Here is a 24,986-nt window from a genome sequence, read left to right on the forward strand (position 1 = left end):
ACTTCCTCAAAAACAAATAATTAAGAATCATGTAGAGAAGTACATCTTTTCATAAAAATTTCCAAGTGTAAAATGATGAGCTTAGAGCAATATTTATGAGATTATTGTAGCAGATAATAGCAGTTTTGATATATTTATAGATATTTCCTATGCTATTATCAACACCCAACTTCAACTTTGAAGGAAATGTGTTTTCTATCTCCTACCTGGGGTTCCTGAATCTTGCCCAAATCCTATTTGAATTTCATTGTGATTACAAGGCAAGTACACACTCTGTACACAGATCAGGATGACATTCCATCAGATACATTCCATCAGGATGACATTCCATCAGGATGACATTGTATATTCATGTATTTTCTTCATACTGATTGATGGAGAGCTGCATCTCCCCAATTTTTCATTCTATTTGGAGGCAAATTTTGGGGTCATCTCATGCAGGTAGTGATCGCTCATCCAATGTCTGTCTAATAATTTGTATCGGACAACAGATATCCAATATCCGGTTGAAACGGGGCGGTTTGTGATATCGGATATTAAGTATCTGATATCAGACAAATATTGAAAATCCATCCGACATTGGATAGCAGGAAGGATATCGCAGGGCTCCAGACGTGGCGGATGCTGGTGCCGGATATCGAACCAATATCTGATTTCCGGATATGTATAAATATCTGTGGTCAATAAATTGTCAAAAAAATTCATGCGCTTTACCCAAATACCAATCCATTAGTTAGAAGGGCTAAAAATGTGCTCCGCCATGAGACCAGTCTGGCCCATTCTGTACTAGGCCAGACAAAATACGATGTTACAAGAGAAATAAATATTTAAACCATAAAAAAAGTTCCAAAATACTCCAAGAAACAGAAGATAATAACTCACAATAGCTTAGTTACGTATTAAAAATTATTTAAGATATATTTCGGATTCGTCTATCAGATATCGAAAAAGCCGATATCCGACGTCTGATATGTCGGTACTGTAGCAACGGAGTTCGTTCTGATAACGTCATCTGGCATCAGGATATCGCAAGATTGACGGGAGATCCTCGCTCGCGGCAGGAATTGCCGTTCCTACCTTTCTTTCGGGCATCTTCCGGTGGCGTTATCCTCGCTAGCAACGGTCGCTGATCTCGCGTGTAAGTCCGGCGCCATGGATGCGCTGTGCCGCCTTGTTGGGTCCATATCCTCCGCAGAACGCGCAAAAAAGAGAAACAACGGGCGGCCGAGAATCCCGACGCCATTCTTTCTATTTTGTCGCGACTCATCGTGTGGCTTCCCAATTCCCATTTTCTTCGGTTGGCCTTCTCCTTTTTGCGGAGAGAAGAGGAAACCGCCGCCTAGACCTACAAGTCGCGGAGAAGAGGAAACCGCTGCAACGCCCACCCTTCTCTGCCCTTCTCCATCGCCGCCGCCGTCTCAGTATGACGGGCACGGTCGGCGTGCTCGCGCTGCAGGGCTCCTACAACGAGCACATCGCAGGCAAGTTATCTAATCGCTCGCCCCCTCTCTGCAGCCATCTTTACTGGGCTCTACTTCTTCATCAGTTCTTAGAAGGCTGGGATGGAAGGGAGTTGAAGTACGCAAACCCGAGCAATTGAACGACTTGGGGGGCCTCATCATCCCCGGCGGGGAGAGTACCACCATGGCCAAGCTCGCCGAGTACCACAACCTCGTCCGTAACGCATCCTTCACTCTCTTTTTTTCATCAACCGGAAAGGGTCGGTGCTGTTTGCAATCTCTTTCGAAGATTTGAAGCGACAGAGATAATGATTCATCTTCAAATTGGAGAATTCGGTTAACACGCTGTGCGTGCTTGCAGTTCCCCGCGCTGCGCGACTTTGTGAAGACGGGAAAACCCGTTTGGGGAACTTGCGCGGGGCTCATCTTCCTGGCAGACAAGGCCGTCGGTGAGCCGACGATTCGAGCTTTCGATTTCTAACCCTCGTACGAGGCATGCCGGTATCGATTGATTGATCTCGTGTTCCAGGTCAAAAAACAGGGGGGCAAGAGCTTGTCGGCGGCCTGGACTGCACAGTTCACCGAAACTTCTTCGGCAGTCAGGTATTCCACGAATTCTATGCCTAAATCGGCACGAAGATTAAACGGACTCCAATCACTAATCGGTCGTCTGCTCCAATGAATCGTCGCAGGTAGAAAGCTTCGAAACTGAGCTCTCTGTTCCCGAGCTTGCAGAGAGGGAAGGCGGTCAGCCCACTTTCCGTGGAGTTTTCATTCGAGCTCCGGCTGTCCTGGAAGCTGGACCGAATGTCCAAGTCCTAGCAAGCTATTCTTTTCCTCTCAGTAAACCTTCAACTACGGATTCATCTGTCGTCGAAGAGGTTTTCACGAAACTCTCCTGGTTAGTTTCTCCTCGACTGGTGATGAAGCTTGGGTTGTTTGACTTGCCAGGGCAAGGTGATCGTCGCTGTAAAGCAGGGCAACCTCTTGGGCACGGCCTTCCACCCGGAGCTTACGGCAGACACCCGATGGTGGCGCACCGACAACCTTCCCTCCCCTCATTTCTCGTAATCTATTAATTTATTTCCACATCAATTTCAATCATCAACCACTGCTGCTCTTTCCTCAGGCACAGCTTCTTCTTGAAGCTCCTCACGCCCAACGGCGAAGAAGCCTCCACGTCTGCTGCAGGGCCGGAGAAGCCAGATCGAATCGATCTCCCCGTATTTGTTGACTAGAATACATCTCTGTCCTATTTCAGGAGAAAAATTGAATCATCATTCGTCCGAAGGAAAAAGGATCCCTGTATTTCTTCAGTGCTACGTTATTATGGCATGATTCTGTTATTATTCACTATACCGCTGCAAATCGCAAAAACTCAAAGTTGCCCGTCCAATCAACAATGAAGTTTTACAAAACAGCGGAAGAGCGGTCATCGTCAGTGTAATCTACCGCTGAATTAACGAATGGGACAGCCGCCATCAGACGACGTTCACCCCAATCGTCTTGGAGACGGCGCCGTCGGGCCTCTTCCTTCTCTCCCTCTCTTCCTTGAGAAGCTTCAAGTTGCGCTGCTGCTTCTGGCGGTGCGTCCCAGGCTCCTCCGGGCCAGTGTTTACCCGAGAAGACGTCCAGCTACGGTCGGCAGAGTCGACTGAGCAAGTCGGCTCGCACGGCGACGACGACGACGAGATCCAAGTCTGATTACCCACGAAGCTGTTGCTCCCCGCCGATTCCTGCGGCTCTAACTCGACGCTGCCATCGCGGGCGCAAGAGACGTTCTTGCGGAGAGTAGGCTTCATCAGATCATCTCTCGCGGCTTCTTCGGTCGCCATGATGAACTCGGCTCCCGTCTTCCCGTGTTTGGGCGCGTTGAGATCGGCCACCGCTTCGATGATGGCGTTGGCCTTGGCCACGCAGGCGGGGAGGACCGAGGCCGCGGGAGGCCCGGCAGCCGCCTGCTGGTGATAATTCTGGATATCTTCGAGCAGCAACGACGCGTACGAGCTGTGGTTTGGAAGCGCCTCCGAGTTCACGTCGAGATCCCTCGAAGATCTCCTCGAAGATCTGCTCCTCGACAAGACCAGCCTCGTACCAGGCGGCACGTTGGAGGCCAACGCGGCGATGACTTCTCCTTTGAGATTCGTTCTCGTCGTCTCTTCCTGTTCATCTTTCCCCTTCGAACATCTGCTGCCGGTGTTACTGCCGCAGCTTATTACGTTCGTCGCCTCCACGACCGCGTTCCTGTGCTGGGGGGTCGCTGCGATATCCCCGCTCTTCTGCTCGTTCAGTAAAGAAAAAGGAAATGTCAGTCCCCAGACGACGAATAACGCAAAGATAATCTCTCATCTCACCTGCGGCTTCTTCGTTCCTTCATCAGGTTTTCTACTGTTCGGTGCTTTGATCTTATCCTCGGACGGCATCTGGTTCGACTTGAAAGTGGATGGTTGTTCCACCCTGAGGACGATGTTGCCGTCGACCTCGGTCATCGGATTCCTTCGGTGAGGCGATTGTTCAGCCTTCCTGGATGAACTCCTGCTCAGGGAATGCGCGTTTTCGTTGCAGGGTCTTGAACAGTTGGCCGGAGATCTGGACCGCGGAGAAGCGCTCCTTAACTTGGTGCCGACCTCGGCTGTCGAGAACTGCGGGGGAGCCTTCTTGGCTCCGGTCTCGGAGAGGAGACAGACTTTCTCTCTCGGAGGAACCGAAATCAGCTTCCCCGGGTTCTGCCTCGTCTTTTCAATGGCTGACGTGGTCTGGGAGACAGCCGACGGCACCGGGCTTTCCGCTCTCCTCGCCGGGGATCGGCTCAGCCTCCTTCCTCTGCTGACCGAGCGCTTCTGCTCATCAGATTCCCTGTCCCTGTCTCTGCTCGGCGTTCGTCTATGTCTCCTGGGCGAGGCCTTGTTGAGGTGTAGCTTCTCTTTGTCCTCCTCGGAGGCCCGGTCGACGCAATCGAAGTCGAAACTCCGCTTCCTGGATCTGCGGAACTCATCCTCGACGGCCGAGGAATTGCGGCTGAGACGGCCGCACTGAATGAGAATAGACTCGACCTCCTCTTTCGTACAGCTCGAGGTCCTCACCGCGGAGGCGGTGACGGTATCATCGTCCTGCGAAATCGCAAGCCCCCCATTCTTTCGAACGACACCGCCCGCGACCGGGGGGGGTTTCTTCTCCGAAGAGGTTGCGGGAGTCGCGACGACGACGGTGGGAGCCCTTCCGGTCGCCGCCTCTTTGTCGGATCCTTTGGGCTGGGCCTTCTTCTCGTTGCCGGGCACGGCAACGAAGATTTGCTTCCTGCTCGGAGAAGCCGCGGCTTTAGGCGCCGCGGGGGTCACCCCTTTTGTCTGGGAAGGGAGACGTTTGGAGGAGCGCGGCGGATCTTTGACAGCCGTCGGGTCGGAACCACGCTCCGCGCTGTCTCCCTTCTTCTTGCTGAAGCAGATGCCCATGGCAGCGGACCTGCCCGTTGCGAGGTCGAGGGAGCTCTTCTTTGAAAATTTGGGCGTGGTGGGATTGCAGCCCTTCTCGGGGTTCGGTTTACCAGATATGGGGACGAAGAGAGGAGGTGGCCCGTGGATCCCTGCGGGGGAATTCAAATTTGAATTCGAGAGAGCCGTTGTCAGAAGGGCCTCCTCACAGGCCGCCGTACGTCCATGGTCAAACGCGAAACATCGATCTCGAGTCGAGAGGGAACAATCAGTCAACTCTGCCAGCAGGGCGACCCAACGGGAAAAAAGAACCTGGAATACTGACCTAGTGGGCTCGCTTTCGCTCATGTGGAATGGCCCAACGACGTCATCTTGCCCGTCTATTCGGCCCGACTAAAGTTCACAAACGGATGACGTCCCCCATCCGTTCCCTCTTTTACGTTCATACGTCATCCTTTCTTCCGAACGATAAACGGAACGAATGCCTTCTCGTTTTCCGTACCGCCACGTTCGTTCCGTTATCGGACAGCGATCATCTTCCGTCCTTTCAATCTGTTTCCGTTATCCGTTCCGTTCAAGAGAAAATGAAATTTAACTAAACTGCTGAATCAGTGACGGATGACAGAATGCAGAGCCGTTCGTCCCGTTCTTTCCATTATCCTAAGTTAGGCCCGAGGCCCGCAAACTGGCCTTTCCTCTCCCATCCAAGTCGCTGCCCCTTCGTCGGGGGGTCGGGGCCGCCTTCCATCTCGTCGCAGGGTCACTCCTCCCTTCGAGATCGACTCTGCGAAGAAGCATTGCTGCGCCAGGGTCCGGGACGGCGGCCATTCAAGGTACTGTCGATAATTTTCTAACCTTCTCTCTCTAATCCTGCGTCCTCTTTCATCTTCCACAGCATTATCAATTCACTGATTTTAGATCTCTCTATCAGTCGGAAATTGAAGGAAACTATCGATACGCCTCGTAACTTGTCTTCGGATTGTGAGCGTGGCAGACAGACGGACAGGCCTGGCGAGATCAATCATGGAACATTCACCCTCATTACAGATTCTTCGTACGATTTCTCCCCAACTCTTCTTCCATCTGTTTTGTTCTCTGGTCATCTTTGTCTATAATTTGTCCGATTGGTCGATTTCTTACAGTCCGAGGACCAGCGGGGTTCACCATCTGGAAGGGGCCGACATTTATAGAGGGCAAACCGCAAGTCCGCCTCGAAAATGTTGCCTGCTCCACGGCCAAGTTTAGCGACAATGGTTCCAGGCTCATGCTTATAAAAGAAAGCTCCATTGTCAGCATCTACGATTGTGCCAATTTTACGGAGATCAGACGCTTCGACGTCCCTTCAGTTCTGTCAGCCTCGTTATCTCCTTGCGGGACTTATCTGCAGACATTCCAAAAGCCCTCCGCACCGCAAGAAAAGAATGTGAATATATGGAGCGTGGAAACTGGTTCCTCAGTATATCATATCTCCATGAAGAACATGTCCATAGCCACATGGTTCATCTTTGACCTCTTCATCTCCTTAACAAGGGCAACTTAACTTGTTCCTAATTGGCGTGTTTTATATGGGATTGATCTTTTGCCTTTCTGCAGGCCAGCCATTCAGTTTAGTTCAGATGAGTCTGTTGCGTCCCGCCTATGCACCAATGAAATACAGATTTTCGATGGTAATGACTTTTCCAAGGGGGTCATACGTAGAATTAGGGTGCCTGGTGTAGCAGCAATGCAGCTGTCAAGGGCGGATGGATCTCATATTGCTGCATTTGTCGCAGAGTCCAAGGTTAAACTTGATTAATTTATTAATTTCAGACGTGCTATTTAAGCCTACATCATGTTGTTCTTACCTAGAATCTTGTAGTAACCTCCGCTAAATTAATAAATTTCCGACCGCTCTTTTTTCCCTCAATATTTTGTCATCACAAATAAAATTTCAGGGAATGCCCGCTAGTGTTCAGATTTTTGCGTGCAAGGGCGAACTGGCTCAGCCTGTTGCCAGGCGTAGCTTCTTCCGATGCTCCACTGCCCAACTGTTTTGGAATTGCCTATCTTCGGGATTATTGATCTTGGCTCAATCGGACGTTGATAAGACAAACCAAAGCTACTATGGTGAATCCAAATTGAACTACTTAACAACTGACGGGAGCCACGAAGGACTTGTCGCTCTTCGTATGTACTCCTCTTTACTCACTTTTCCGTCAGTATGGTCGAGGATAATATATTCATTAAGAGATATGGAAATTGCAGGGAAAGAAGGACCTGTTCATGATGTTCAATGGTCTTCATCAGGACTTGAATTTGCCGTGGTCTATGGCTGTATGTATTTTATGTATTTAGTTCGTACTTCTCTCTGTTTGAAATCAATGATCACCTTTCTCTGGACTAACTTTGAATTTTTTTATTTTTCAGTTATGCCTGCGAGAGCCACTGTCTTTGACAAGAAATGCAATCCGATACTTGAACTTGGGTCGGGCCCTTACAACACAATCAGATTCAACCCGAAAGGAAAACGTATCCTTCGTTTACATTGCCGTATGGGAAGGTGGAGTTATCCATGAGTGGTGTAGGCAGTCAAATTGATCACTATACATCCATCAATCCATTCATTCATTCCTGCTGTAAATTGGAGTATTTTGCCCGTGGGAGGTGGAAGATTGTTCACTGATATACTTTACTATTTCAACTGACAAAAGTCGGTCACCTTTTGTTTTACATTATGATGGATTAAAAAAATAATTTTTTCAGACTCAAACTAATTTCTATCCCTGGTGCTACATTAGCTTTGATTTTTGTATATTCTAAGAATCGTTTTTATGCAACTCAAGTGGGAAGTCTTTGCATCCCATGCATCATGTCACGTTTATTTTGTTGATTTCTTCTGTTCGACTTTGACACTTGTGTGGCTGAAAATGACATTTATGAGTTTTTTTACAAACATTTAATCTAAAACCACTCTCATCTTATGATTTTTCCTTTTAAACTCAGTGGTCTTCTAAAAACTAATTACTGTTTCAAATGTTGAGACTTATTTTCTGGTCACCATAATGCCTTTAGTAATTTTTTATGCTGGTAAATAGACCAGGGAATTGTTTAGCCTCGCAGGACAACCACTGCCCTTTCCTCTGAAAATTTCTGCATGACCTTAACTGATGCACCTGAGTTCTCTGCTTGGCCGGCTTTGGAAATCTCCCTGGTGACATGGTGTGTACCTCAAATGTGTAAAATCTCGTTAATGTCTGAATGTGTAAAATTACGTCCTTATTGTCCGCCTTTTCCTTTGGTTTTCATCTTCTTCTTTTGGGATCTGTTTACTGTATCGCTGACATACTTTATTTGGGTTGATCACTGATTTCGGGTGATCTTCCCTCTTTTTCTTCAAACAATGATGTTCCTACAAAGGGCCTCAGCTAGGTTGAGGAGGTCAGACATCAAATATCACTTGAGAAATCGTGTTATTTTGTCCGTGTCTTGGTGAACTACGTTTAATGAGATTATAAACTATCTTGAGAAATTATTTGTGCTCGGAAAATGCATGGGGGATTGAAATGTCATGCTTTACTTCGTAGTGCTTATGTCATGTATTAAGTGGCGACATGTGGACACATATTTTCTTTTATCAAACTAATGTTCTGCAAGACCCCAAAGCCGGGGAATGAAAAGTATAGTGATGCAATATTTAGTGCCAAACTCTGGAAATATAATCTGAAAATATATATCAATTAAATTCAGAGTGAATAAGAAACTAATGCTTTAAAAGTTTTGATAAAGAGCCCTATTTCGGAAATCAAACTCTCTTATTATTCTTTGTAAATCTGCTGTCTCTTCCATTTTCTCCTTCTCAAGTCTCTCGCTTCCGTTTTCTGTCCACCTTGGGTGGACTTCTACAAATATGCTTGAAGCAATTCAAGAAAGGAAGAAAGGTAAGGGGGGTGGGAAAGAAGAGTGCGGAGATGAAAGAGCAGGGCGGCAGGAAGAACACCCTGCCACCCTGGGAGTTGGGCAATCATACAAAACTAAAAACTCTATTAATAGACTCGCTTACAGTTGGTACTTTCGACTCTATTACACGGATGGGAAATTATGTGAAAGGCCCACTTCCTACATACTTTGGTTGGGCTATTCCCCGGCCATTCATGCTCTTTAGTTCTGATGCTAACTACGAGTGTATATGACACAAATCCCATCGGTCCTCAATCAATGTTCGATTTCCATTCAACAACAGGCAAGGGTACATCTCGATAGGTTCCAAAATTAGAATTCTATTTGTGTATCTCTTCATCTTCGTTTCTAATCCGATTTTGCATCACTTGTTTTATTATTTCTAAATTTCTTTGACGTTTTAGGCATTTTGGGATTATTCGAACAAAAAGCATCTTGGGAACACAAAGGCTGAATGCTCTGTGACAAGCGAGTGGTCACCAGATGGCCGTTATTTTATGACTGCCACGACTGCCCCAAGACTACAGATTGACAATGGGTACCATAAACTTTTTGAATCTTTTTGTTCAATTGAGGATTATTTGTATTCTGGTCTTTGAGCGCTCTTTCTCCTTGCAGAATAAAAATTTTCAGCGCCAATGGAACACTTTATTTTTCAAAAATGTTTGATCGGCTATATCAGGTTAGAGATACACGTCTTCGTCTGAATAAACTTTATACGTATAAATTTAAATGTCTAATGCGCGATATTGTCTATATTTCCAGGTTGACTGGAAGCCAGAGGACCCCGAGAAATTCAGTGATATCTCGGATGTCGCTCAATCTCTGGGTACCTTGAAAATTGACGATAGTAAAAAGCAAGGTATCGTACTTTTATTCATATGCCAGTAAAAGCGACGTTGGTTTAATCTGTCGGTCTGGTTTCATACTTTTAGGACTTGAATCGAAGCCAGCCCCCCAATCCTCAAAGCCTGTGGCAGTACCTACTCAAAAGCCCGCTGCATATCGTCCTCCCCACTCTAAGAGTGCTGCTGCAGTTCAGGCGGAGGTAAATGTTGTGGCATCATTTCGACTGAGGTCGATGTTTGTTCATCAAAGTTTTCTTTCGAGTTTTAACTACGAGCCAGATGGATGATCTGTTTGATGTACAACTCCTCTGCACGACTTTCTCGGTTGAGTCTCCTTTTCTTGAAAATCTGTCTTATTTTTCCATTGGTTTGTATGAAAAGGTTTCGTGCAAAATTCATCCCTGTTTATTTATCAGATGGACGTCGGGTGAAGTTTCAACCGTTTTTCAAACGAGGGGGGGACCGAAAAATTCATCCCTGTTTTTTCTCTGTAAGATCGATGATCTAATAAAAATAATCTGAAAAGGCTGGGGATTGGATAATTGGCGAATATTATTTTGTCGAATGTCTTTCTCTACTTTGCAAAAGTAGTGTTTTCTGAACCATGCGGTCAGTCTCGTCAACTATAATTTCTTGAAGACCTTGTCTCGACGACTGCATTTAAGCACAAGTTTTTTCACCCATGTTTTATGACATTGGATGGTCTGCTGACATTTTCTCATTTTCATCGATTGCAGCTGTTCGGTCTGGCTCCTTCTGAGTACGTGGATTCTATTATTTTCTCTCCTAGTTCCTCTTCGCAGAGCTTTCCGAGTCATCATTTTATCATAGTCCGGAAGACTGAGATCTCCTCGATCTCTGCAGGGAAGCAAGCAAAAACGCGGCAAGAAACAAGAAACGGCGAGAGAAGAAGAAAGCGGCCGGAGCCTCCTCATCCCTAACTACAAGTTGACGTGCTTCCGTCGTCCGATTTTGAGTGCAAGGACGATGTTCTTCACGAAATCCCGACTGGAGGATCGTTTGACACCCGTGCAACGTTAGTTTTATCTTTAATTTATCAGAATCAAAACAGGCTGATGCCTGTCGACGACCAGCCCATGAGCGAGCGAGAGCTGGCAGAACGGACGGCGTGGCGGCACCCAACCTTATCCTCTTAAAACTTAACCTGAGACGCGCAGAATATGTCTGAGATCCGCGGATAGGACCGCAGAGAAGCCGGTTTCTTCGGGCGGGCCGCGAGATCTCAGAGCAGGGAAGAAGCTTCTTTTCGTGATTAGCTCCATGGCGGCGATCCTCAGTTCTTGCGCCGCCACGGCCGCCCGTTCTCCTGCTTCCACATCGCAGATGTCGGCCCTCCGCAGGGCCCCCGCCGCCCGGGCCGTGCTCCGCCGCGCGGCGACGGCGCAGCTCACTTCATGCGAAGGCGGCGCCGAGAAGACGGAGGCCGCCGTCTCCAGGCGCGGGTACCTCGCTTCGGCCGCGAGCTGCGCGGCGGCCCTTGCCCTAATCGGCATTTCGCCGGCCCGCGCGGCCATTCTGGAGGCGGACGACGACGTCGAGCTGCTGGAGAAGGTGCGGCAAGACAGGAAGAAGCGGCTTGAGCGACAGGGCGTCATCAGCTCCTCCGCCCGGGAAACTGGTACGCCAATCGTACGCCCTCTCCGATTCGATTGGAATGACGAGAAGGATGAATCACTTTCGCCAATGTAGGGTATCTGCAGACGCTGGTGTATCAGCTCAGCAAAGTCGGCCGGGCCATCGACGAGAATGACTTCTCCGCCGCCGGCGCCATTCTCGGAGCCGGCGCCGGTGCGGACTGGGTGAAGAACGCCAACGCCGCATTCTCCAAGGTGAGATGCTCGTTATTTGGGTCAGCTTGGCGCGCGTTCTAACCCCGCGAATGATCTGGTGTTGGTCTTCGACCGACAGCTGAGTTTGAGCTCCGAGGAGAAGGAGCAAGTCGATGCCTTCAATTCCTCGCTGGCCTCGTTGGTGACTTCTGGTGAGTTCCCGAGATGAAGTTCGTTCTTGTCTTCTGTGGCGGGCTGTGATAGTTGACGGTTGGCCTGGTGGTTGTGCAGTGGCGAACAAGGACGCGGAGTCCTCCAAGGAGGCCTTCGTGACGTCGGCCAGCGCGCTGGAGAAGTGGGTCATCTCGACGGGTTTGGTGGGGGAGATCTCTGGCCTCTGAGCGCCGGATGGCCGAGTTCTGAGCTGCTCACTGGCCCCCCTTCCCTCGTGGGGTTTCTCCCCGGCCGTGGGTGCCACACGGGTCAGACGTGGGTGCCAGCGGCGGGAGCCGCCAAATAACCTCGTCCCTGGACGCATCTCAGCTTCTTCTATCGTTCTAGGGGCAAGCCATTATCATACGGCCCGTTCTTCCTTCAAACTTTTTGAGCAAAATACATTGGCGTGGATATAATATTGATTGAACCTATTCTGAGTGGCGCGACTCGGGAGAGGGATCCAAGCCACTGAACGATCGCTGGAAAGCTCAGCTTTCGGTGTGATAATCGATTATTCATCATAGTTCAAGGCACTACTCCGGGGTCAGATTTTGTCCGCTGTACACCGTATGATGCGGTGGTTATACTGCTAAACACATAGATATCGTGAGGTTAGAGATAAATAAAGCTATGCAACATGAGTATATCTACTAGAAACTTACATTATGTGCCGATTAAATTACAAAAAATACCAAGGATTACAAGTCCTTACGCATCGTATACTGGTATCAACGCCGATAATTTCATCGGATTCCATTAATCGCACTCAGTTATCTGTGTATCTTGTTACTGTAGATAGTAGTATCTAATATTGGCATTCGAGCTGATATTTTGTACCTAGTAGTGCCTCTCTATTTGAATACTGATCTGTATGCCTGTAGCAGCAAAATGATATTCGGAACTCTTTATTAAAATAATTCATCGGTTGTTGTGACTGAATATGTTGTCCCAGACTCTTGCTGGCAGCTGAAGCTTGTTGCTCTCTTAAATAATCACTTCCTAACATTTTTAGTTGGGCCTGCACATGCTAGATGTTTCCTAATGTAGGAGGTTCCAATATGTGTGATAGATGTGAGCAATAGCTACAACTTCTCCATTTGTATTGGCTCACGCATTCACAAATGCTAACAACATTGGTGACATTGTGGCATTGTAGCTAGAAGCTCCAGCTACTTATTCACTCATCCACATGTTCCCTAACACTTAAGCTTCTACATGCTCATGCCAGCAGCTCCCATTAGCTTGAGTATACACATACTTGTAGCTTTCCAAAAGCTTCTGCTTCCCTCTAGCTCACTCACATACAAGGTGATGGATCAAGGAGCCTACCTATAGGTGCCGTTACAGCAGAAATTAGTCCCCCTTCTCCTTTGATTGTCCTTTGTAATGGCGAAACTACTCTAGCAAGGCTAATAGCTCCCTCTATGGGTCAAGGACCTGGACAACCAGGTTAGCTGCTCTAAATGGATATTCGGAACCTTAATGATGTTTTCCTTTATAAAGGACATACCATAATGGTCCCATAAATCAAATAAATCCTAATATGCACTTGTTAACCACACAAATGATGAAAATGCCCTTTGACATGGCTAGTCAACTAGGTCAACACCAACAATCTCCCATCTGACCTGATTGATATGACGTCACAGTGGATGTTGTAATTGATGCGGCCGTCAAGCCAATCAGAGTTCCATGATTTATTTAAGTTCATTGAAATAAATGTAGATTCATTATTTCCTCTTGTGATGTTTATAATGAAGTTCTTGAATGCAGGCAAATGACTTAGCAAATTATGATGAGATAATAAGATAGTGATCACTATCTTATTATTCATATTGATTGGATTCTAAATATTCCAACATGTATTCTAAATATTCATATTGATTGGATGCATTGAGGCAAACGTTGAGTTCTCCTGATATAATAGCACTATCTACTCTTACTTATACAATAAGTATGACTGATCTTGTGGCCATTGTTGGGTTCTACAGGACTTGATCTGGATAAAGAAATCATAAAGATATGCAGTGGAAGACTTTTGCAAAATTGCACGACATCGATAAAATCATAAAACGAAGTACCTGTGCGCGAATCTCATCTGTGTTTTCTTGGAACCCGGAGCGAGACGAGTCAAGCTGCTCATGTGCAGTCTCTAGACGTCAGATCTCCTCCTTCTCATTAATGAGCCCCGTTCAATCTCGGTCATCATCATCATTACGTCGTCCCGATCACATCGAGAGTGGAGAGGGGTGTGAGGAGAAGGGAGAAGACAGGAAGGCCCCTAAACAATTCTGACCTGGGTGAATTTCATTCAAGGCCTTCCCCTATTTATACTAAGTTGGTGTTTTTCATAAAACCCCTAAAACTTAAATATATCTTCCAACGTCCAAAAGACCGTTTGCGTGTGACCCTCTAGGCACACGTATCAGTCTAGTTAACAACTCCAGCGGCCCAATAACCTTTATTGGCCTTACATATTAATTAAATATATCATCATATAGATTAATTAATGTCAGATCAATTTAACCCAATCGATAGGTCGAGTCTCCAACACGTGGGGTGCCAAGCTACACCTCATGCTCTAGAAGATACAAAGGAGTCTTTATTGACTCACTCTTGGAACCTGTTCATCATCGGCTATCGTGAACATATAGTCCCTCGTCCACTTGACGCTCTTGGGATGACTTAGGGTATGGTCAACTGTTCAACCCTAATCGGTCATCCGAGTTAGTACTGATGCATCCGAAAATCATCGGAGAACTCTTCTCTGATATTTCAATGTCTTGTCCAAGGATTTCATCGCATCGTCTTCCTTGAATTGTCACCTCTTATAGAGAGGGTGGACAATCCCATCTTGACCACCCAATCGTCTTCATGTACTTCTTGATGCACCTAAACTCAGACTATTTAGAATCCTATGATTATGGAGACATTGGTCATAGTCCGTCCACAAGACGTTTTTGGTGTCTCAGGTCTAAAGACCACTTACACAACTATGACGCGAATCAACCTGATTGACAGTTCTGTATAATACCATTCAAGGATTTGTACGAATCAATTTAGTGAACTCTTTCCACTAAAGATCACCCACTATCTATCCCTAGTGTCTCCACACTAATGGCTACAAGAACGGCCATACTCATCATATGAATGAGGCTAGATAGTGCTATTCTCTCTGGATACTTTGATGTCCTTCTCACGTATCCTTCGAATACGACTATTTAGAACACATGCTTAAAGACTAGTGATCTACGTATCACGATCTCATCATAATTCATTAATTCTATTTAGAACACATGTATTCGTGAACTTCATTATAAGCATCACACCTGCATTATGATGGATATGGTCTATTAATGAACATAGAACGAGACATGGAATGTGTGATTTGCTTGCTGACCACATATATTCCCATCAACAATTAGTGTAGAGACAAAAATGACAGATGTTGGATGCTCTTTATAGAAAGAGTTCACTAAAATGATATGTAAAAATCCCATACTGGTTTTATACATAAGCACTAATGAGGTTTATTCATGTTAGGGTTATGTAATTGGTCTTTTGAGTTGAGACACCACGGACATCTTGTGTACGGATGGCTGTGTTTTGAATAACACATATAAGTCTCAAACCCATGGCAATCAAGCATATTTTTGCTCTGACATAGCAAGAAATATACAAAACTAATTGAGTGGTGAAGTTGGGTTTGTCCACCCTCGATATAAGAGGAGATTGACTCAAGGAAGAAGATGTATTGAATCCATTTCCAGGGTAATAGGGAGCTTAGAGAATATGTTATGAAATGATTCTTGTTACACATTGGTACTAAATGAATGGTAGAGTAGGGTTTGACGACTAACCATATTCCATATTCTAAGTCATTCAAGAGTCTTGCACAGATGAAGGATTATACATCTACGGTAATCAATGACTAATCTGTATCTTCTATATCACGAGGTGTAGCTTGGCTCTCCATGGGAACGTATCAATTGGGTTAAGTTGATCATGGATTAATTACTATATATGTTTGAATGTTAATCCTTAATGGCATTTTAATAAAATGCCTTAATATATGTTTTTATGAATGTTTAAAGGAGTGCATGCCTTAACATGGGTTGTGATCAAACACAATAGGTCCTTAGACAACTAATTGACTGGTTGTAGTTGAAGACATAATGACATCTTTAGTTATATTAAAAGGCTACAAGTTTGACCATATGGTGCACAAGTCAAATAGCTTATTTAGGACTTGAATTTTCTATGACATAAAGATAAACGGATGCTCTAACACTATTCATATATTGTGCGGATTTGACCTCATTTAATTAGTTTAATGACTTTGCCGAATTCTTAGTTACTACTTTCGGGGTATTTAAGGCTGAATGTATGAATGATTTAATATAGGAAGATATTACTATCCAATGGTGCTATCTTGAGTAAAATGATATAGTAAACATAAATAAAATTTACAGATTTGTGAAGTTGAGGTTGTTAGCATAAGAGCTAGTTATTACTCTTAACAACGAGAGGTGTTTTGAACTTACGACATAATAATAAATACAAAAAATCAAAATCAAGAGGATAAATCTTTCTTAATGTTTGAATCTTAACATTGGGAGGAGTTCTGAACTGACGACAGAATAGTAAGTACAAAACTTATCACTATGTACTTTAGAATTTTAAGTCCATATATATATTCGTTTGAGCTCTAATTTGAATTTCCTCTCCTCCTTGCATTGTAAAAATCACAATCCAAATTTAAGAGATATTATTCACTCCCTAAAGTAATATTCAATCTTTAGTCAAGATGACGTTTGTTTCTTACATCAATTTGAGTCCAAAGGATTTGGAATCATGTTTTTGGTGTAGAGTGTGTCAATGCGAAGGAAAGAAAATCACCTCTGAATTTTGTTCATCTTCGACCCTTGTGAAAACTTTGATTTCTTTAATATAAATTTAGATTGATTTTGAGATTTTTTCAACCTACAACTAGTTTTTAATATTCATACAATGCCATAGAACTTTGAAACTTATTTTGGGTTGAGTTGGAAAAAACTACCGGGGTTTGAACTTTGGACATTGAGGAATCAGGCAGCTGACTAAAAAGATTGACCTTTGGAGAATATCAAATCATCAACTCAAGACAGATAATCCTTAACATCATCAATAATTAGCCGAATCTGTACAAAAAAATAATTGTGTCTCCTATTTCCTCTACCTCATTTCCTAGTTAGAAAAAATCCTATGTTACTTTACTAAGTTAAATTTAGAGAACTCAGTGCACCCCCATCTTACGTTACTCCTTCGATACTTAAACTTATAATTTTGATATATTTATTTAATAAGGTTGGTCAATAAATGTTATTAGGTCTTTAAAGTTATTGACTAGATTCATAAATGGGTCTAGAGGTTCACAGGCATATGATTAAAGAATATTGGAATAAACACTTTATTAGCAAGGATTTTTATGTATGATTCTCAAATTAAGTATAAAGAAGGAGGGCACCCATTTTAGGTGCCCATATAAGCCGCATGTGGGCCCACTTTTCTTCTCTATTTTTCACTCTGAATTTATTCCACTATGAAGTATTGATGCTGAGGAGATCACCTAGATCTTCAAGAAGAGTTGTAGAAGAATAGGAATAGGAGATCTAGGAGTCCCTTGATCCTGTGGATATGTCTAGAGGTTGGGCACATGAATGACTTGAAAGTACTCTTTTAGGGAGCAAGTGACTTGGAAGGGTGAAACAAATTCCCCACAAGGTACTGATGAAGGTAAAGTGTGTGTTAATTTTTAATGTTGTTGTATTTTTAATTTTCCCAAAATAAAAAATTTGATAAAACATATAAACTCACTCAAACATATAGTTAGAGTAAGGTCATCTCCACATGGACCGGCCTTTATAAGTATATTTAATAATTGAGTTTTAATTATAATAAAAGTACTAATGAAGATAGAGAATGTAGCAAATGGTAAGTAACAAGTAAGTGGTAGAATATCATATATTATTTATATATTTTTATAGATACTAGAGATAATAAAGAATGACAAATGTAGGAAGAGTAATTAGAAATATTAGTTTGAATAATGGGGCAAGTAGAGAAGTTTAATAAGATATATAAAACAATAAGGTTCTAAGGATATATGATGATATTTCTAGATTCTATATGATAATATGTCTATATTCTAAGTGATGCAGGATGGCTAGGACTGACGCGGCTGGTGTAGACTAAGGGTGAACTAAGGAGGGATAAAACAGAACGCAAATTAACATGATCAATTGTCAAATCTTTAAATTTGTCAAAAATGTTGATGGTGCACCCCCTTTCCTTAGTTGAGGGTGGGAGGACGGTCTTACAACCACTATAGTGAAAACACAGCTCCAAATCCAATATCCATTGACGGTCGATTACGAGAAGACACAATCCTATGCAGCTCCAATCTAGATTCTATATGATAATATGTCTATATTCTAAGTGATGCAGGATGGCTAGGACTGACGCGGCTGGTGAAGACTAAGGGTGAACTAAGGAGGGATTAAACAGAGCGCAAATCAACATGATCAATTGTCGAATATTTAAATGTTCATGGTGCACCACCTTTCCTTAGCTGAGGGTGGGAGGACTGTCTTACAACCACTATAGTGAAAACACAGATCCAAATCCAATATCCATTGACGGTCGATTACGAGAAGACACAATCCTATGCACCTCCAATCTAGATTCTATATGATAATATGTCTATATTCTAAGTGATGCAGGATGGCTAGGACTGACGCGGCTGGTGAAGACTAAGGGTGAACTAAGGAGGGATTAAACAGAGCGCAAATCAACATGATCAATTGTCGAATATTTAAATTCGTCAAAAATGTTGATGGTGCAGCCCCTTTCCTTAGTCGAGGGTGGGAGGACTGTCTTACAACCACTGTAGTGAAAACACAGCTCCAAATCCAATATCCATTAACGGTCGATTACGAGAAGACACAATCCTATTATATGGGAAAACACTGGATGAAATAATGCAGAACATTAAAGAGGGAAGAGTGGACCTTTAACAACAGCATAACGCGATGGGGTGATGCGGGAAGTTGTCAAAGCATTGATGGCGGGAGGGGGTGACGTGCGCTTCAACAGGGTGGACGCGGATCCAACAGTGCATGTGGGCAGGCGGCTGCGCGCGGTGCTCGTGTCGGCAGGTGACTACGAGGGTGAGTGGCTACATGCGACGGCTGTGTTGGAGGGCAGTTGCGTGTGGCGGACAACGGTGGAGCGCTAAGGACGCGCAGGCGGGTGGTGGCACGTGGATGTGGAGGAAGCTTCATGATCAGAACATGGTATTGGGAGGGCGCCCCCCCCCCCCGCCCCCCTCCTCCCCCCCCCGCCCCCCTCGTCTACAGATGTCAACTTTTGTGGTGCACGGCAGGTGGGCCTATCAGGCGATAGGTGCAACATAAGATAGAATTTAATAAGGATAAATGGTCATAATGAAGTTTTTAAAGAATTAGTTCATGGAGGACAAACTTGTAATAAAATAAAGATACAATTAATAATAACATGCATATGATAACTCTAAAATGTGTATCTTTCACTACTAATAAATCCTTTTATGTGGTACTCATTGTTTATTATGTTTTAGAGTCCAACTTTTACTTTATTTAATCTTTCACTTCATGGACATTGCTTTTCCAAGAATTTGACAATGGTCCAAGAATCAAACAAAAATTAAAATGAAAGGATCATTAATATGCACATTTGAACATAATATCTCATAAATCTTAGTCATAGTAGTAATACACCTTCAAGTTATGATTACCAACTATCCACCAAATTCAATATTAGAATATCAGTTTGTAAACTATTAGATGAAGACACAAGATCGTGCTAATGATTCGAGTTTCATTCCAACAATTTGTTAACGAATTTTATTGAATGTTATAGAATCCACCAAATAAACAAAGTGCTATTGCATGATTGTTGATTCAATGTCACAATGTGACTTAAAGTTTGACAACCATAAATATTGTGAAAAATGTGTGAAAACAAGTGAGATACTCAAATTTTATTCATATATATACCGCATTAGGATTTTACTTTGTCTTGCTGGTCCACTTAAATCATTTCTTCCCTAAAGATGAGTCCATGACTTGGTTATGGTTCATTGATTCAAGCTCCTCATTCATTGATTGAATAGGGTTTTTAGAGCTCATGAATGATAAAAATGGATTCAGGTTATTTCCCCCTTGACTCCTATCTTCACCTCATAAGTAGACCATAAACTGATGAAATTGATGGCCTTCCTTGTCTAGTACACCTTAGAATTAACTCTTGAACATGAAGTAGATTTCATCAACTAGAGACTCCTGATATACTTGTGTTTGAGTTTTCTTTGGGGACATCCATGCTTACTGCTGAAGTATTATTAATTATTGGAATAATAATTAGTATATGTGTGCTCCTTGAAGGGGATATGAACCAATACCCTTTGTACTATGACGATGTTACCTCGTATCTTATACACATTCTTCAAAGAATTTTTGTTTAGAATACTCCCACCATCACAACCTTCTTCTAAGAAGATGATGCGGAACAACGGGTTGGGATTGAACCACCGTTCCAACAATTAGGCGGGTATAATGCTAGTGGATGTCGATGCTAATGCGGCGGAAAAAATAAAGAAAAGTTTACCAGCATGTCATCCACAGACACCAGTGACCACTAAATCACGACAAGAGGGACCTAGGAATGCCATTAGGCTTCCAATGACCTAGTCGTCAGGTTGAAGGCTGAGGATGAAAGCACGGCTACTACCGCTAGTGCGCACACCCTTGACGGGTCCACCCAAGGGCGTATTGACAAGAATTATATTCCTCAAGACAACAACCTTATCTAACTCTATCCTAACCCTGGCGGAGTAGACACGCTCAGAAGGTAATCATGAAAATAAATAATGTGCAACAGGACAAGGCGAGCATAACTGCAGGTCGATGCTCGATCAGTCAAGACAGTAGTAGGGGTGTCCGATACACACTTGATAGATGTTCATGGCATCAGCAGATGGAAGCGTATCAATGAAGACAACACAATGCATTGTGCAGCGTGTGGCGGTGGGAGCTGAGACATTATCAATGCTGGGGCATGGGCGAAACGTCATCCAACAATGTGGTGAGGCAAGGCGGCATCCAGAAATGCGACAACATAAGGCGGTGATCGACAGCACAGCATCAGGAGGTGGCGTTGTATTGCGAGGGCACTATGGTGTGGGATAAGGCTGCAGCGTGGGGGTGCTACGACAAGCAGACTGCGATGAGGCAATACATGGCGCCAGTGGGCGATGCATAATGGCGATGGCGTGATGACACAAACGGCGCAAGGATTGCAGCCAGACTGCACACAAATGGCATGTGGGTGTAATCAGGTAATGCATGGCCGGCGTAGTGCATGACGCGAGGGCAGCAGCCTTAATCGCGTGCCGGTAGAGTGAGCAATGCATGAGCGGTGGCTTGAGCAGCGAGTGAGCGGCACCTTGTGCAGGGCAAGGGTGGTGGCCTGAGCGGTACGTGGGCAGCACCTTGAGTGACGGGCGAGCCGCAGCTGGATCGGTGAGTGGGCGACAGTGTGAGTGGCACTAGGGCAGCGGTGATGGGGTGCAGCAGGCGGTGGCAGCAGCAACACACGACAACTTTGGCTGAGTTAGTGTTTCACTTGGGGGGCACACGACAACTTTAGCTGAGTTAGTGTTTCACTAGGGGGGCACACGACAACTTTGGCTGAGTTAGTGTTTCACTAGGGGGGCACACGACAACTTTGGCTGAGTTAGTGTTTCACTAGGGGGGCATACTTGCAATGGAAAAATCATAAATATAAATATAGATAAAATGATGATAAAACTAACAGAAAGAAAGAAGTTTGTCTTCCTTTTCTTTCCTAACAAGTGAGGGGGACCCCCCTCTTACATAGGGGCAGTAATGGGCCACTAGAAGGCCTACACTTGGGGTCCAAACACAATGCATGGGCCCGAACACGTAGGCCCACAAGATGAGAAGACATGCTAAAAATACGAATGAGGGTAATGTCAACCTTTGGGGCCCATTGTCTACGTCACTTACTTGAAGGCCGGCTCTTTCACTTTCGGGCTGGCTCCTCTGGCTGGTTGAGACTGGCTTTTCTATGCTAGATGGTCCCTACCAGAATATGTTTTGATAAAACATAAAATCATGGAGATAGTGTAGCATGTTGACCTCTCAACACACTCACTACTCACTGTCCACAAATCCAGAGATCTCTCAATTGGTTTGTAAAGCTTTATTTTAGGAACGTGACCTGATAGCACACATATTTATAGGGTTAATAGAACCATTTATACATACATACATACATGCAATACCAATAATATGTATGCACACATTTCCTAATATAGTCAGCTTTCACATTTGATTGTGTATGTAATGAGAAGATAAATATAAGATCATCTCCTTTTGACCTCTAAATATCAAAATAGTTCCATTTATTCCAGGTATAACTGGTAGCTTACCCTCTGCAGTTCTGGTTATTTTCTTTAACCTTCACAAATTGTGGCCTAAATATCTTCCTCCTTTGCATTTGGAATACAACCCAAGATTGTGTAGGCTCTCATTTTTATCTTTTCTTCCACTTCTGTCTGAGGAGGGCTGAATTTGTATTTTTGATTTATACTTTTAATTAGATCATAATCTCATGGTACATATTAGATCATTCCTATTTGACCTCTCAAGGTCAAAATGAGTTTGGACAATACAATGTCAATTCAGCTAAAAAGGGAAATTTATTCATATTGATGTTCTTATTCGTGAATCTCAGTTCCTATCTGGTATCGAGACATATGACGTATGAATGCATGAAATTGTATGATAATTTGAACAGTACATGCATGATGAAAATTTGATAAAGCACACATTTACTGGTGATGTTAGAATTTTCTATCCGAATCTTTAAAACCTTTTTAGAAGTTTTGAAACATCTTCTGACATTTTACTCCATGAAGGGGATTGCTCCTAGTTGGTGACATATTTCCCCAAACTCTAGTAAAATAATCATCATGAACTTGAAAAATACCTCTCTATATTATTTTCTAACATAAAGTATTTTCTAAGAGTGTGCTTTCCATTTATTTTGAAGAATAAATTTTGGACATAACAATAAAATACATTTTAGGTTTATCATGAAGAACCTTATCTGATGGGGGACCATCTCATCAACGGCACCAAGGGATGTTAGCAACATCTTCAAACAGCCCAAGCCGACGTCCGTGACCCCAACTTCAAGTATTCAGCTTAATGTTGGGTCTTAAAAGGTTCGTTCATTATTTTCCCACAATTTGATTTCACATCTGATCGGGCCCCCATATTTTGGGCCTCAGACCTTCTCGCTATTTTTCATTCTGTTTGATGTACTTTGTGGGGATCCCTCGTCACGCAATAGTTCCCCTATCTCAGCCCACTTAGGCATCCTCCCTCCTATATAAAGGGACAGCATGCCTAAGGGAGCCTTGGAGTTTATTGAGTATGAAAGTTTTCTTCAATCGGCTCCCGCCTTCTCCCTTTGGGAGTTATTTTACCATTTTCTTACGGTGACACCCCACGATCATTGTCGTCCTCTCACATTGAGACCACTCCATGTGAGAGCAGTCGTCATCGTGGATCTTGCTTCTTTGTGAATCTTGGAGCTAGTTCAAGAAGACAATTCTTGATCGTTGACTTGGGGAAATCTCAGCCTTGCTTGTCTTCGTCCTCTCCCCAACTCAGACAGGTTCGCTCAGATCATCCTTCATCGGGATCCACTCGACTCCATGGGAAGATCTTGATAGGTTCTTTGAAGGCAAACTAATTTCTTGATTTTCTTGGCAACTGCGAATGAAGTGTCCCAGAATTTGGCACACCTTCGCCGCCGGCGCCCTACGTTGGCGACCCACTTTTGCCGCCTCCACCACCGGTCCCTGCCCTGCCCTATGCACCGGCATCAGCCCGAGTCTTCTCCCGCATGCCCCGTGTCTGCGCACCCAGTGCTCGCGCGCCACTAGCCCAAGCGCCTAGTGCCTGTGCGTGCCGGCACCCGCACGCCTAGGGCCCTCGCGCCCAGCGCCCTCACGCCCAGTGCCCCTGCACCCTGCGTGCGCATGCCTTAAAGCCACGTGCCATGCATCTGTACACCCTGCACCCTCGCTCTCGCGTGCACCCTGCACCAGTCTCTGTACGCTAGGGCCAACCAACGCAGCTCAATCTGCGAGCCCTCACACCCTCGTGAATCCCAGTTCCTATAGTTGCTCATCTCTGCTCGGCGTGCTTCCTCCGGCCACCCTTCTCCCTCGCCATGGACTACTGCAATGACTCTAAATCAGGTTCCGTCGACTCCTCTTCATTCGTAGTCAAAATTACTTCTTTCTGTGTGGTTATTTTGTTTGTTCCTCTACTAATTATCAAACAATTGTGATAGTACTCGCCACCATTGTCGAAAGGTAGGATATTCTTGAGATACGACTAGCCATTAACCGTAGAGGACATGGACGCCCTTGGGTATTAAAGTATCCCTCATTGCTTAGACGTTTAGTCGGTCCAAAGGGACATTGAGAAGTCTGAGTTTGATTAGTCAAACTCCGTATCTTTAACTGGTCTTCTGACTAATTAGCACTGCTGCTTATTCTCTCATTGAATTTACCTACATCGTCCATTCTTCATTTTCCATTGCTAGAGTAGAATCATATCTTGACATTGCGTTGTAACACGAGCTGACCGATCCCGGCGTTTTCCGTGTTACATCATTATCATACACATAATTCAAGTAAAACATACCATAACCAAAGATTATATCATTTACATTCTTATAAGTTTATTTATGAGATGGACCATGACAATTTGCTAATGTTTAAATCATATTTTAATGTATCATAAATTTTTGGAATAATCAAAGTGACAGTTTCATATGTAAGAGGAACGTAAAATTTCAATTAATCTCAAGATTCTAGCTCATGATCTTCTAATTATCTATAAACACATTTTCAACCCCTTGGTCTTTAAACTCCTGTATTATCAGACATCATATTGAGAAAAGAGATCACTTTGGACTTCTAATATTTCCTCTCCCCCTATTCCACATATTATTTAATTATGATATCCAGTTTCTGCATTTGATTGTACCTTTTTTAGATTTTGCTTCATCTATTTTTGCATTTTTCGTAATTATTTAATATTTTTTATGTACATTACACATCAATTTAGGAGTGTTCCATTTCCTTTTCAAATGATTGAGTATATGAGATGATAGCTTCAAAAT

General features: G+C 44.1%; 4 protein-coding genes across 5 annotated transcripts; 3 read left to right on the top strand and 1 right to left on the bottom strand.

Annotated features, from left to right (window-relative positions):
* Nucleotides 1-1,279: 1,279 nt before the first annotated feature.
* PDX2 (pyridoxine biosynthesis 2) lies at nucleotides 1,280-2,816 on the top strand. Its single transcript, XM_078571806.1, has 7 exons — nucleotides 1,280-1,481; nucleotides 1,547-1,674; nucleotides 1,822-1,909; nucleotides 1,990-2,063; nucleotides 2,153-2,341; nucleotides 2,412-2,491; nucleotides 2,590-2,816. Exons 1-7 carry the CDS (start codon nucleotides 1,424-1,426, stop codon nucleotides 2,696-2,698), a joined length of 726 nt encoding a protein of 241 aa, XP_078427932.1. The 5' UTR covers nucleotides 1,280-1,423; the 3' UTR covers nucleotides 2,699-2,816.
* A 9-nt stretch (nucleotides 2,817-2,825) lies between these two features.
* LOC144716439 (uncharacterized) lies at nucleotides 2,826-5,239 on the bottom strand. Its single transcript, XM_078591543.1, has 2 exons — nucleotides 3,815-5,239; nucleotides 2,826-3,739 (listed from the first exon to the last, which is right to left on the bottom strand). The coding sequence occupies exons 1-2, from the start codon at nucleotides 5,237-5,239 to the stop codon at nucleotides 2,942-2,944; spliced, it is 2,223 nt and encodes a 740-aa protein (XP_078447669.1). The 3' UTR covers nucleotides 2,826-2,941.
* Nucleotides 5,240-5,586: 347 nt separating this feature from the next.
* On the top strand, nucleotides 5,587-10,762 carry LOC144700301 (Eukaryotic translation initiation factor eIF2A family protein). 2 transcript variants are annotated; one of them, XM_078571804.1, is made up of 14 exons: nucleotides 5,587-5,724; nucleotides 5,810-5,945; nucleotides 6,034-6,388; nucleotides 6,485-6,671; nucleotides 6,826-7,057; nucleotides 7,136-7,204; nucleotides 7,298-7,399; nucleotides 8,049-8,089; nucleotides 9,232-9,365; nucleotides 9,446-9,509; nucleotides 9,593-9,689; nucleotides 9,763-9,875; nucleotides 10,413-10,435; nucleotides 10,540-10,762. In XM_078571804.1, the coding sequence occupies exons 2-14, from the start codon at nucleotides 5,915-5,917 to the stop codon at nucleotides 10,625-10,627; spliced, it is 1,536 nt and encodes a 511-aa protein (XP_078427930.1). In that variant the 5' UTR covers nucleotides 5,587-5,724; nucleotides 5,810-5,914; the 3' UTR covers nucleotides 10,628-10,762. The 2 variants fall into 2 exon arrangements, with proteins under 2 accessions (XP_078427930.1, XP_078427929.1); XM_078571803.1 differs by having other exon boundaries at nucleotides 5,823-5,945.
* A 55-nt stretch (nucleotides 10,763-10,817) lies between these two features.
* Nucleotides 10,818-12,112, top strand: LOC144700303 (chloroplast thylakoid lumen protein). Its single transcript, XM_078571807.1, has 4 exons — nucleotides 10,818-11,314; nucleotides 11,386-11,525; nucleotides 11,605-11,677; nucleotides 11,757-12,112. Exons 1-4 carry the CDS (start codon nucleotides 10,957-10,959, stop codon nucleotides 11,864-11,866), a joined length of 681 nt encoding a protein of 226 aa, XP_078427933.1. The 5' UTR covers nucleotides 10,818-10,956; the 3' UTR covers nucleotides 11,867-12,112.
* The last annotated feature ends 12,874 nt before the right edge of the window (nucleotides 12,113-24,986 follow it).

This window comes from Wolffia australiana, chromosome 2 (assembly GCF_029677425.1).
Source record: "Wolffia australiana isolate 7733 chromosome 2, ASM2967742v1".
NCBI classification, from domain to species: Eukaryota; Viridiplantae; Streptophyta; class Magnoliopsida; order Alismatales; family Araceae; genus Wolffia; species Wolffia australiana.